This window comes from Cyclopterus lumpus, chromosome 1, assembly GCF_009769545.1.
Source record: "Cyclopterus lumpus isolate fCycLum1 chromosome 1, fCycLum1.pri, whole genome shotgun sequence".
In the NCBI taxonomy this organism is placed as follows: Eukaryota; Metazoa; Chordata; class Actinopteri; order Perciformes; family Cyclopteridae; genus Cyclopterus; species Cyclopterus lumpus.
Window position 1 is genome coordinate 3,777,056 of NC_046966.1, and position 13,355 is coordinate 3,790,410.

Consider the following 13,355-nt stretch of genomic DNA (forward strand, 5'->3'; position numbering starts at 1 on the left):
TTGGTGCTATTCCAGAAAACGAGCTGAACAAATACGAAGAGACAATATTTCACCTCAAGTGTTCTTCGTGTTACTTTATTGTCTGTTGAATATTGGCATATCAAACGTCTTTCAAACTTCACTAATATTCCCATCATACAAAACTAAAAGCTGCATACAAGCCATCCAAATATATGACACATTTAAACAAATAGAAAAAGACACGACATCTATATACAGGCTATTTGTTGGGTTTTCTTCATTGATCCAGTTCATCGGTCTGCAGGTATTTGGAACAATCCGGAAGCTTCTTTATCTGTTTGACACTCAGAGTCTCGGAGCACATCGGACACACCGTCTCCGTTTCCAGCAACCTGGACCACCAACAGTTAATGGAACGATGGATGAGAGGCGTAAATCGATGGTTTTCAATCGTCTCGTCTAACTCCAGGCAAGAAACTCAATGAGCGCATTTCCCAAAATATTGAGCTGTTACTTTAAAATCAAAGGAATCAATAAGAGTTATGGGATATTACGTCCCTGAACTCACACTGTATCTAATCTGGAATTATTCTGCTTGATTTTGTCTATAAATCTGGACCGTTATAACAATACTACTGAAGTTAGATTGGTGTCACAAAGACGTAATGGTCGGTCCTTCCTTTCTTATATTCCTTGTTTGGATTGAAGAAAAGAAACCAGTGCCAGTACTGTAAACCAGCAAGCTGCTCCTGAATGATTTGATTTGAGAAATTATCAGCTGATCACTTTTCAAAAATGTGATGTCAAGAAATCCTCGCAGCCAGGAAAAGAAAACAAGTGTTCTAATTTAAGAGAAGTACCTTAACCTTCCATATATCTGTATGTATATCTGTAAAAAAAAAAAAAGATGATGGAAATGGATCACTTACAGATTGAACTGAGAGTAGAGTGCAGGGAATTCACAATGAGGACACATGGACCAGTCTTCTTTCAGCATATGACGCCCCTGAGAGAATAAGCAAAAGGAGGTCAAATGATAAAAAGTACAAGTGCTGTATTGTTCAGCGTGCGCGTGAAGCCCGTGATCATGCGTTACCGTGGAAATGCAGTAGGGCAGGTTGTTCTTGCAGGAGATGCACAGCAGTTCGTTCTGTGGCAGCTGAACGCCACAGAAGGGACACGGAGTCGTTTCCTCCTCCAGCTCCGACGTGTCCGGACGTCTGTTGTGAGCGCGGAGGAAGTAGGCAAGAGTTGGACAGATGAGGTGAAACACTTTTTATTTATTTGTTTATCGTTCTGTGACAAGCGTCCAGAGGAGTGCAGTGACCGGAGGATCCAGGGGACATTTTCTTTTAAATGTGGTGAATTCTAGTCATGATATTTATCCCAAATTCTTTTTTTAATCTATTTTTTATGTAAAAACACAGATTATTTATTACAATGTAAGAAAACTGACAGGTCACAACAAGTTATAATATTCAAAAGCATCTCATATGGACTATGATGGAACAATAATTCCCTTGTGGCAAAGATCCATCCGTAGACGTTGCTCTGCCACCCACGCACAATTGTGTGAAGAAAGAAAGAAAGAAAGAAAGAAAGAAAGAAAGAAAGGAAAAGGGGTCAGGAACGAGCAGGAGGAAATAGAAGCGGACCCTCACCGAACCATGGCCTCGATCTTCTTTCGGTACTTCGGGTCGATCTCGTTGCGGTACTCCGGTCTCATCAGCATGGCAGCGAAGCTGAAGGCGGAGTTCTTCAGTCCTGCGCGGTGGCACTCGATGACCGCCGACGTCAGAATGGGAACAACGTCTGCACAAACACACACGGACCACATGACACTCCTGCTGGGCAGCTGGATGCAACTCAGCCGATGAGACGGAGGGAGATTCGCTGAGGACTCACGAGCTGGAAACTTGCTGATGTTGTTGCTGACGCGAATGAGCATGCGTGCCCCTTTAAGGTGGTCCCCCCTCTTCACGTGGACCTAAACAAAAATATGATGTAGTCAGAAACACAACACTTTATCAAGGAACAGTCAAATCTGAAGAAAACTATATTTTTCAAAGCAGCGACCTTGACCAGCAGGTAGGAGTGGAGGATCATCAGATTGGTGGCCATCTCAGCAGGGATCTTAATCTTCTGGGCCTGCAGCTCTGTGTACATGCTGAACAGCACGTCGTGGGCGTTACGGTAGTTCCCTGGAGGGAACAGCAGACGCAGGAAACGCGACACATGATTGACATGATGTCGACCGGCACACAGAGACAAAACGCTGTTTGTGTGAGCGTGTTTGTACCGGCACACTGCTCTTCTCTGGCGATGATGATGGCGGTGCGAGCCGCCTCCCTGTACTGCTGCAGAGCCATGTACAGACGGAACAGGTACTTGGCATCCTGGGAGGAGGAGAGTGTTGACCGACTGACGGGGTCACTCGGGGTCAGAGACATGCACTGGGTGTGCTTTGTGTTCTGTTCTGTGTGTCATATGTTACTGTATATAGTGTGTAATAAAACTATTTGTATGTATGCATATGTATATATATATATATATATATATATATATATATATATATCTTTGCATATCAGTTGTCTAGCAACGACTTGAGACACATAGCAACTGAAAATATGTCCTCTCTTAATGTCAGTTTTCAGCTCCCACATGAATAGAAAGCACTAAATAATAATAATAAAATGTGTTTTTCCTCTCCATTCTTTGTTAAATCTGCTGATCGAACTGTGCAAATACATAAATCCACAAACTTACTGAGAGACACTATGGTAAGCCATAAAACGTTATAGACATGAAAGAGAAAGAATGTATACAACAATGATGTAATACTCGATATATCACAACAAAGTATCATCCATTGGGACAAAGCCCAGAGAGAAGGGGGAGGGATTACCTTGGGCATCCCGTCGCTCTCTCCCATCAGGTAATCTATCAGCTGATTGGTCAGAGAACTGTCCTTGGCCTGACCCACCTGAGGTACACACGCATCCAAAACACTGGCCTTAATGATCACATCGTTTGGAATATGCACTGGGATGTTTTCCGCGTGACACTCGGCTCTCACCGTCTCGATGGCCATCTCCACAGCCAGGTTGTCGTCAGTGTTGGGACACTTCAGGAAGTGCTTCAGGGCCTGAGGAGGAAAGACGGAAGGGACTGACGAATGAGTCCATGTCCAGACCAACAAGCTGTTAGAAACTGTCATATAAGAAAGAAATAAAGGATTCTCACTCTGCTGTACTGCCCGCACTTCTGAAAGAACTTTCCGGCCTGCAGGTGCTTCTTCTCTCCCTCGAAGTAGAGAGCAATGCTCTGGTAGTCCTCCTGCGTCGCCTCGGGACCTGATGAGCACACACAAGCCACACAGACCGCTTCATTGGTGCCGCGGCGCTCGAGAATCGTTCAGCAAACGCAGCGACGGGTCAGAAAGTCGGGCCCGCTCAGACTGTTGCTTTCAAACTGGTCACTTGTCCACATCGTCCAGACTGACCGATGATGTCCGCGTACACCTCCATCTGCCCGTGCTGCTGTGCCAGCTGGAAAGCTTCGTCGTTGCACTGAGACAGCACCAGGAAGTGGATGGCGGAGCCGTAGTCGTTCAACCCCAGGAAGAACCTGAGGTCAAAGTACACAAATGGGTTTCACATCATTGTAAATTGAATGTGTTTGGGCTGCTGCGTTTTGGACACTTGCTTTGTGACCACCCGTGTTCTCCATTGTCCTACCTGGCCACCATCTTAGCGCCGTCGATGCTCTGTGTCTCCCTGACGATGCGAACGGCCTCCTCGGGGTTGTTCAGGTGCTCCAGCAGCACGCGTATCACGTTGTCCCAGTCTTTCGCACTCTCGTAGGCCTGTGCGGCGTCTTTATACCTGGAGCACACCGGCACACATGACATCGGCTGCCTCTATGATGACCTCACATGATGACCTCGCGCCACAGTCACGGACATTCACACTGGGAACTTACTTGCCGTCCGCCTCCTTGGCTTTGGCGTACTGCAGGTGGATCTTCGGAGAGGAGACGTGCGGGAGCAGCTCGCCCACCTTCGCCCTGAGTATGGAGTGACGTGACATGAAGCCGAATTGTTTACAGGAGGAACGCACCGGTCTGTCTGTGTGGCCGTTTGTCTCACCAGTTCTTGCAGCGAATGTAGACGGACGCAGCCTTGTCATAATACTGTCCTTTTTCGTAGAGCTGAGCGGCTTCGGAGAATTGCTGGAAGACGTGAACACAAAAGACATTCACAAACACGATCTGATGCTTGATACTGCTACGGAGAGCGGAGGCGGACTCTCTACCTTCATGCCCTCCAGGATGGCTCCACACTCCTTCTTGAGGACTCTGCTCGGGTGCTGAATGGCCTGAGCGGCTCCTCTCCTGATGTCGCCCATCCGGATGGACATCCTGGCCACACCGGCTCGACACGCCTCGTCGTGCTCCTGGAACTGCACAGCGACGGGGGAAATGGAGGACGGCGAGGGCAGTACATTTCATTCTGATCACCGCTACTGACTACCTGTCTGCTAAGTGTTCTCGGAGCAGACTGCAGTAAATTTTTAGCGAGGACGCATCATACATGAACATACCTATGCTGGTTATTAAAGAACATAATAGATGTGTATTCCTCAAAGGAAGTGATAAACCAGCAGTGTTGAAAGTTCACAGTTTGACAGCTCGTGAGGTCACGTGTGGCAAGAATAGAGAAAATCTGAAGAAACATTGCTCACAGTTTCTTGTTATTTTGTCGTCACTGTAGAAAAAGCTGAGATCAAATATGTTCCACTTACTGTATTATTGTGGGTCATGCCTTTTTCATAGTGTGCAAGAGCATTCACATAGTCGCCACTGCAAAGAGAGAGCGGGAGAGTTTTAAGATAGTATAGATGAATCAGGTCTACTGAATGGTGTCTGAGAGTGTGTGTGTGTGTGCGTGTACTTACATAAACTCCAGATGTACAGCGTATTCTTTAGATATGAAGGGAATTTGGTCTTCTGCTAACCTCTTTGCTAACATAAGAGCGCTGTCCCATTGCAACAGGTCTCTCCTCATCTAAAACACACACACACACACACACACACTGGTTTGAATTTAAGCATACATTAACAATCTTTGGCTTTGCATTTACTTATTCATTAATTCATTACCGACAACATCAAATACAGACATTCTGTCACAATATCAGATTCCACCTTCACTAGCAGTATTATCCTAATACCTACAGAAGAAAACTGAATAATAATAATGCTATCTGTCAAATTCATCTTTATTTTTGTATGCGTGATTACACTAAAACACAAGTGTATCGAGGTGGATAGGGAGTCTGTTACCATGACTACATATACAATTATTAAAGAGGAGCTGGATTATTTCCACAATATTACCATGTGTATTATTATCTGACTCATTTATAATTGAGACTTCCTATATATACTATTATTGTTTTATATGCAGTCAGTATCAGTGTTATTAAATGCAAAAAGGAGGATACATAAATGTATTTGGTAATTTATATATAAATGACTCTCTCCTAAAACTCAAACAAAAACAGTTATCATTATACAGTATTTAAATGTAAACCAAATGTAACATATATTTCTGATGCAGAAACAAATATTTGTTTGTTTTAAATAAATGTAAAAAAACACAAATTGCATTACAAAATATCTGCATTTTCATCAAAAACATATTTGGATGTTGTTTGTATTCATATACAAACTGTTGAACCTGCGTTTGTGTTTTACCTCCAGGGCAGCGATTGGGCAGCCTGAGGACAGATACAGGTCCTGGGCCAGGTTGTAGTCCCCCAGAAACATGGCCAAATGTCCTGCCCGTAAATTCATGTCCTCGATACCCTGCACAGAACAACACGGGGGAGGGGGGGGGGGCGATTGTTACCATGAGGGTTTGACATATGAGCCATGGATTGTGTGTGACTCGCACCTGGATGCCCTGCAGGGACAGGACCATGCCCACGTTGCTGCTCATGCAGTAGACCTGGATGGCCAGTTCCACCTCCATGTGGACCAGACAGGCTTTGCCCAACTCTGCCCAGTCTGTGCTACTACCTGCAGACCTGCACAGATGACGTGCTTCATTGAACCTGGAATACACACACACACATATTTGTTTCACCTCTTGAAAATGTGCGAAAGCCAAATCAATGACTACGTTAGAGTGAACATGTAAAGGTGTTGTGTGAGAGGAATGGAGGATTAATGAAAAAAGAAGGTCCCGTAAAGTGTTTTTAAAAAAGCATTGATAATCCTGTTTCATTGCATCTTGCAGAAGAAACCAATTTTTGACTTGTGTTTGCATATTTCCCAGATCTTAATCCAAGTGTAAATATATCTATTCTACCAGTTGACAAACGTATAAAAGATCTCTTTGTTTGTACATCAGCACGGCTGACCTCTTCAGCATCAGCGCCTGGGCGAGCTGCTTGCCGAGCTCCGGCTGAGGACCCGCCGGTGTGCCGCTGGCGTTCTTGAGGAAGGAGTGTGTGCTCAGAGCCACTTCACTGGTCTTGCCGCTCGCCGTCTGACATGTCAGCTCCCCGTTGTGCAAGAGCAAAGGCTTCTGGGAAAAGAGGAGTGCCGTGCTCCCCACCAACACCACCCGCGGGCCTAGGCAGCGTGAATAAAAGATAAATAATAATAATGGCCCCCGCTGTCTCTTGCCAACATCTACATCACAGGGTAACGGTAACAGGAGCTTTTCAAGGGAGATATAACCCAGATTCTTTTTGGCACTCTGTTGCATTAGATTAGATTATTTAGTTGATTTACTTACTCATATGTATGCTGTTGCATTCATTGCAAGTCCCTCAGAATAGGACTGTGTGTGTGTCTGTGTGTGTGTTATGATGCCGCATCGCCATACCATATATGGTGGTTTTGTGCAGGGCGTAAGTATAGACCTTGTCCTCATCATAAGTTACAAACACTCCCCGGTCAGCATGCCAGTTGTCCCACAGCACCCCTGTGATGGTGGGAGAGAAGTTGGGGAGCTCAAAGCAGGAATCCGTTGCCTGGATAGGACACACACACACACACACACACACACACACACACACACACACACACACACACACACACACACACACACACACACACACACACACACACACACACACACACACACACACACACACACACACACACACACACACACACACACACACACACACACACACACACACACACACACACACACACACACACACACACACACACACACACACACACACACACACACACACACACACACACACACACACACACACACACACACACACACACACACACACACACACACACACACACACACCTGTTATTTTAAACCATACTATGTTTACCTTCTAAAGCACCTTGTAATCTTTGCTACATTAACATATAAATAATTGATAATCATCACATCGCTGGATATTTGATAACCTAGTTTGAATAAAGTGCCAGAACCTCCGAGTGCACTGCGCGTACGTTTGTGTTTGTGTGTCTGTGTGTGTGTGTGTGTGTGTGTGCCGTATGTTGATCCGTATGCAGGTCGAGTGACCACATGTACTGACGTTCGTAGGGGAGAGCAGGAAGCCGCAGTTCTTGTCGTCGATGAAAACCAGCCGTGTGCCATTCAGGTCTGGGAACACTTTCCTCACACCGACCGGGTGGCTGAAGCTGCTCACAGTCTCCCAGTCCTCCACCAAGACGCACACCACGTTACCCGACTGAGCAGCAGAGACACGGCGACATCCATTGGAAAGAGAGGGGGTTAGGGGGGAAGGGAGGGGAAGAAGATGCAAAGAAGATGAGCAAGGCTTCCGTTCATTACTTGTGGAGCAGCTTCATTCAGCTAAATATTGTACCCCTGCTTTGTCCTGGTGGAAAAAAAACAGGTGAGGACGTGCTGAGCCTTACATCGGTGCCGTAGTAGAGGAAGTCAGCGGTGAGAGCGTGGCAAAGGATCCGCCCTTTTCTCTCATCGTCTGGAAACAACTTCATCTGCTTCTTCTCATCCTGGTCTTTGCCTTCGATCTACACACACACACACACATACACACGCACAAAAAACAAAACAGTAAATAATGAAGCCCGCTCAATATTCTATTTTTTTTTTAAAAAGAGAAACAAAGCGCCGTCTCACCATGTGCAGCTGCACTTTCCCCTCAAACAGCGCTGCTGCGTAGTCCGAGTTCAGGCACATGCTGGCTATCGTCCCCAAATACTCTATGTCTTTCAGCTTATTAAAACCTGAGCGACACATAAAGCGATTACTTTACATGATAATAACGGACAAAATGAGTCGTGGTTTTCATGACACACACACACACACACACACACACACACACACACACACACACACACACACACACACACACACACACACACACACACACACACACACACACACACACACACACACACACACACACACACACACACACACACACACACACACACACACACACACACACACACACACACACACACACACACACACACACACACACACACACACACACACACACACACACACACACACACACACACACACACACACACACACACACACACACACACACACACACACACACACACACACACACACACACACACACACACACACACACACACACACACACACACACACCAGGTTCTCGGTCCACCAGGGCGTAGAACCAGGCTCTGTTGTTCATTCCCACAGCCACGTGAAACGGCCCCATCGCAATGAAAGTAGGCTCCACTTCCACTTGTATGGCCACGGGACTCTCCTGGAAAACACGGCGCATCAAAAGAGGACTTGAGGGTCATGGTAACAGACTCCCTCTCCACCTCGATACATTTTTAGTGTAATCACGCACACTAACCAAAAATAAAGATGAATTTTGACAGATAGCACTATTATTTTTCTTCTGTAGGTATTATGATAATATTGCTAGTGAAGGTGGAATCTGATATTGTGACAGAATGTCTGTATTTGATGTTGTCGTTAATATATAAATGAATGAATTAGTAAATGCAAAGCCAAAGATTGTTAATGTATGCTTAAATTCAAACCAGTGTCTTCAGCTGCGCTTGCTTTGTGTGTGTGTGTGTGTGTGTGTGTGCATGCGTGGCCTCACCCCCTCCACCTGGTTGGACACGGTGACCTCCAGCAGGGAGGTGAGGTAGGCCAGCCGGGTGCCAAAGCTGCCACCCAGGATGGGCAGCTTGGTCAGGAAGACATGGAGCGTCCCTTTCTGTGTGGAGATGGCCAACAGCTGGCCGTCGTCCGTCCAGTTCAGCTGGTCCAGACCTGGAGGAGGAGAGGGAGAGGCAGAAGAAAGGAGAAAGGGGAAGTGAGTGGTGCGTTCAAGGAGGCCCTTTGATAGTGGGCTGAAACTGCAGAACTGTCTCACCTTTGGTCTCATCATCCAGCTGCACTACATTGCTAATATCGTTGAGCTCGGACAGCTCGTGGATCTTTATGCTGCAGGAAGAAACACAGGGCTTTAGTTTTCTTTCACAACAATAGGACCTACTGTGCTGTTTCTTTTCAAAACCTGTGTGTACCTGTTGTCCCCGCAGGAGGCGGCCTTGTTTATTGCTGGCGAGATGGCCACACTGTTGAGGCTGTCTCTGTGGTTGTGAGCCTGAAAGAGCTCCTGCCCGATCTCCCTGATGTGCGTGGAAATAACCACCAAGTACCCATGGGAGAAGCCGATCAGTATATACCCATCCCCGTACCTTCGAGAGATACGCAGAGGAAGAGAAGGGACCTGAGGACAGATATCTCACTGCCGTGATTCGGTGCTAGCGTCTCGTCAAATGTGTGATCGTGTGCCGTACCAGCGATAGGACACGATGTGCCCATAGTGGCGCTGGAAGGTCAACTCTATCCGGTTTTCGGGGTCGTTGATGTTGAAGAGCATCAGGATCTTGTTGTCCACAAACAAACTCACCTGAAGGGTTAATACATGTTGGTTGGTAAACGTATGCCATGAAGACATTTTCAGCGTTCATATCAACTTTAAATCTGCGTACATATTTGGAACAATTCTTCACAATGGAAGTACTAAGACATTGCTAATATTTTGACCTGGCACGACAGAAGTAAACATGTGACACTTCACAACTCAAGACAATAAAAAAACCCACAAACTTACAGTGTTCTCTCCCTGGCCGGACCTTTCATTGGTCTTCATCACTGAAAAGTTCATCTCAGCAGGCTCGCCGCGAAGAGTTGTCTGGAAAAAGAACAGAAAGATGAACACTATCCTTTTTTTTGTCTCTCTTTTTCCTCTGCCGCCACCAAGTGATATAATGCTCTTCGGTCATTTTTCCAAAAATACGTCAGCTTAAATTTGTTTACCTTTTTACGTCTCTATCACGCACAGTATGACCATTTACTATTGGTTGCGTGTAATATGAGTAACCTAGAAACCTGAGCATACGTGGGGGCTGTACTTATTTAAATCTGCCGGGATGACACCAACAGTGAAATAGTCCTGATCTGATGTGTTTCTGCATTCACGCTTCATGTGCGCCTACCTGTCTGATGGTGTCCCCCTCATGATTACTGATGCTCAGGGTGTTGTCTTCGCTTCCCAGAGCCAGAAGATTCTGGACACTCCAGCACCCACAAGTGATCTTCTTGGTGTGTTTACCTGCGTGGTGTGAGAGAGAGAGAGAGAGACCATCAATATGACAGAAGTGACTAAAAACTCACAGAACCAGAAGCAACGGTCTTTGCAGTGGTGTTGTGTGCATATTACCCAGGACAGGGATCTTGCGTGAGGTCTGCTGATTGTATATCAACAGATTTCCTTTGACTGTCCCGACTGCTAACAACGGGCCTGTCTTTGACCACAAGATGAAGGACATCTGATCTCTGTTGAAACAAACTCAGGGTATTAGGAGGGATTAACAATATTTCCATCTTTTATTATGGTCTGGAATTATGAATGCGCTAAAACTGGCAGCAGATTTCCAGAGATTTGTGGTAAGATCACACATCTTCCCTCTTTGAAAATGCGATGCATGCTCGTCATACCTCATGCCGCTTTCTATCTGGGATGTTTTATTGACGCTGGCATCCCAGAGGTAGATGGAGCTGGATTTTGCCGCTATCACTGCCAAAATGTCCCCATCTTTATCCCAGTCCATCCCAACACAGCGCCTAAGGGCAGTGGGAGAAAGAAGAGAAAATGAAAACCTTCTGTAAAATACTCTCGAGCAGACAAAATTAGATGGCGCCAAAAATGGCGTTCTCACACGTACCCCGGAAGGCTGAGTTCAGACCACTTTTGTCCATGTCGATCAAATATTTTCACTGAGTTGTCCTGTCTGTATGATGAGATATATCATGCACATTTTTAGGTACTGTGCTGATGTAAATCTTGTGTGAAGAGAAGTTGATTATTACACAGTTCTCTTTGTTGATTTTTACTCACCCTGCAACAGCGATATAATTACCAAGGGTTTTCTGCCACTTATACAGCAGGTTGGAACCCGCCCAGGCTTTGTCAGCGAGGATGAAAACACTCTGTGGACACAAAGATTCACGCTTAATTACGTTTTATTTTGGGGAGGGAAAGACATAGCAATATTTTTTAAATTAAAATAGCAATCATTGTTCCCTATAGATACTTAGGAACATCAGTTTCCACTCATTCTAACCAAGAGATTACTTCATGTCAAAGTGAATTTGACAGCTATGAGGAGGCCAACTCAGCAGTTTATCGTCTTCTGTGGCTTTCCAGGAGCTGTGTCAGGTCTATGGGAACGACTCAAGGGACAGCACAGTTATACTGGTTTGTGCTGCACATGTTGAACAGAAAGGCTGCATTTCAAACTGCATATAGAAATATCAAACAGTTAGCTGCTGTAAAGTCTTTAATGACAGTGACAGCAGCACCTCTTACAACACTAAATTCCATCTGCCACAGGGGTGCAGTAAAATGTATTTAAATTCATTCAAATGTACGTTACGCTGCTTCACATGTCACACGGACAGTTGTGTAGAAAAAGAGAGAAAAAAACAGCGTGCTTTAACAAGTTACTCTTAACTCACAAACGCAACTCGTCATTGGGCTTTAATAACGCTCTAGCTAACAACATAGCTGATTCAGCTAGCTTAATAGCTAACGAGTTGCTTAACTAACGTTAGCTCAGTTAACGCTACTGTTAGCAGGCGCCGACGTTAGCTTGGTTAACGTGACCGTTAGCTAACTAGCTGAAGCTCAACACTGAGCCCTTTCAACCGGAGGTGACGCTGGTATTTTTAATTGGCTGCGACCAACCTTCATCTTGATGGCGGTATAATCATTTCAACTTTATATGGACATTTTCAGCTCGAAAACGTCTTCCACACAACTCTCGTTCACCCTGAAGCGTCTGCAGAAGCTACGGCGATGTCATAGCAACAGACATCAGCCAATGAGGTGCCTTAATATTTGGCCTTAAAGGGACAGTTCACCCCTAAACAAAATACAAATTACCCCCGTCCTTTCCTCTTACTGTAGTACTATTTGTCAATATAGATTGTTTTTGGTGTGAGTTGCCTAGTTTTGGAGATAGCAGCCTTTTTAAAAACATGGGGCGTTGTGAACTTGTTGATCCGGGTCGACTCAGTTAAAAGTTTAATGTGATTTGTTTCATGTTGCAAAAGATACCAGAGAAATACAGAAATGTTGTATTACTGTAGTTTGTTTTTGTTCATTCTTCTTGTGAAAGTTATACCAATATATCATCATGTTTTTATTAGTTTCCCAGTTTTAAGGTGACAAACATCCCAGAAATTGCAAGTTTATAATATACTTTAGGGATACTGCCCTTTAAATTAGTGATATATATAATGTATTCTAATAATCTAATTACTAACTGAAAATTATACTTCAGTCATCATTGGAAACAGGTTTCAATGGTGGCCAGAACACTGATGGTGAGATAAAAAAAATTGTATTTTACTTGAAGAGTAATTTTACATTACTTTGTGCTTCTACTAAATAATGAACAAGTATTGTTTGACAGCATTAGATTTTTTAACACCAAAAATGAACAACAAATAAAGTGTGGCGTGTTATAATTGCTTAAACTACCCAGCAGTATGTTCAGTAATTATAGTTATAGCCACATATTCTGCTACAACATTAAAGAGATGCTACACATAAATACATACAACAAATATAATAATGCCCTTTATGCATCGCATAGGCAAAATAATTCTGAAATGGCCTTTATGCACAATACATACTTTGACGTTGATACTCTAAGTATATTTTGATGCTAATACTTTTATATCTTAACTGAAGTAAAGTTTTGAATGCAAGACCTGAGTACTTCTTCCCCCACTGCTGAACATACACGTTCCATAGGAAATAAAACAAGGGACTACACCACAGTAC

At 44.6% G+C, this 13,355-nt stretch overlaps 1 protein-coding gene across 1 annotated transcript; it reads right to left on the bottom strand.

Annotated features, from left to right (window-relative positions):
• Window positions 1–50: 50 nt before the first annotated feature.
• On the bottom strand, window positions 51–12,375 carry wdr19 (WD repeat domain 19). The gene is made up of 36 exons (XM_034542997.1): window positions 12,252–12,375; window positions 11,403–11,494; window positions 11,230–11,295; window positions 11,003–11,128; window positions 10,725–10,840; window positions 10,501–10,616; window positions 10,116–10,196; window positions 9,799–9,911; window positions 9,523–9,696; window positions 9,369–9,439; window positions 9,093–9,265; window positions 8,621–8,741; window positions 8,114–8,220; window positions 7,888–8,004; window positions 7,542–7,697; window positions 6,857–7,004; window positions 6,387–6,600; window positions 5,918–6,077; window positions 5,719–5,829; window positions 4,917–5,026; window positions 4,764–4,821; window positions 4,275–4,421; window positions 4,109–4,191; window positions 3,943–4,026; window positions 3,699–3,845; window positions 3,464–3,588; window positions 3,205–3,314; window positions 3,038–3,106; window positions 2,867–2,944; window positions 2,261–2,357; window positions 2,038–2,162; window positions 1,867–1,948; window positions 1,623–1,773; window positions 1,058–1,181; window positions 891–967; window positions 51–353 (listed from the first exon to the last, which is right to left on the bottom strand). The coding sequence occupies exons 1-36, from the start codon at window positions 12,255–12,257 to the stop codon at window positions 239–241; spliced, it is 4,050 nt and encodes a 1,349-aa protein (XP_034398888.1). The 5' UTR covers window positions 12,258–12,375; the 3' UTR covers window positions 51–238.
• Window positions 12,376–13,355: the final 980 nt, after the last annotated feature.

What these genes read in the sequence shown, in the direction of transcription:
- wdr19 (XM_034542997.1), bottom strand. An exon ending in CACATCGTGTCCTATCGCTG is followed by an intron (nt 9,697 to 9,798) that starts GTACGGCACACG and finishes TATCTCTCGAAG; the next exon opens with GTACGGGGATGGGTATATAC. An exon ending in AGAGCGACGGGATGCCCAAG is followed by an intron (nt 2,358 to 2,866) that starts GTAATCCCTCCC and finishes TCCTCCTCCCAG; the next exon opens with GATGCCAAGTACCTGTTCCG.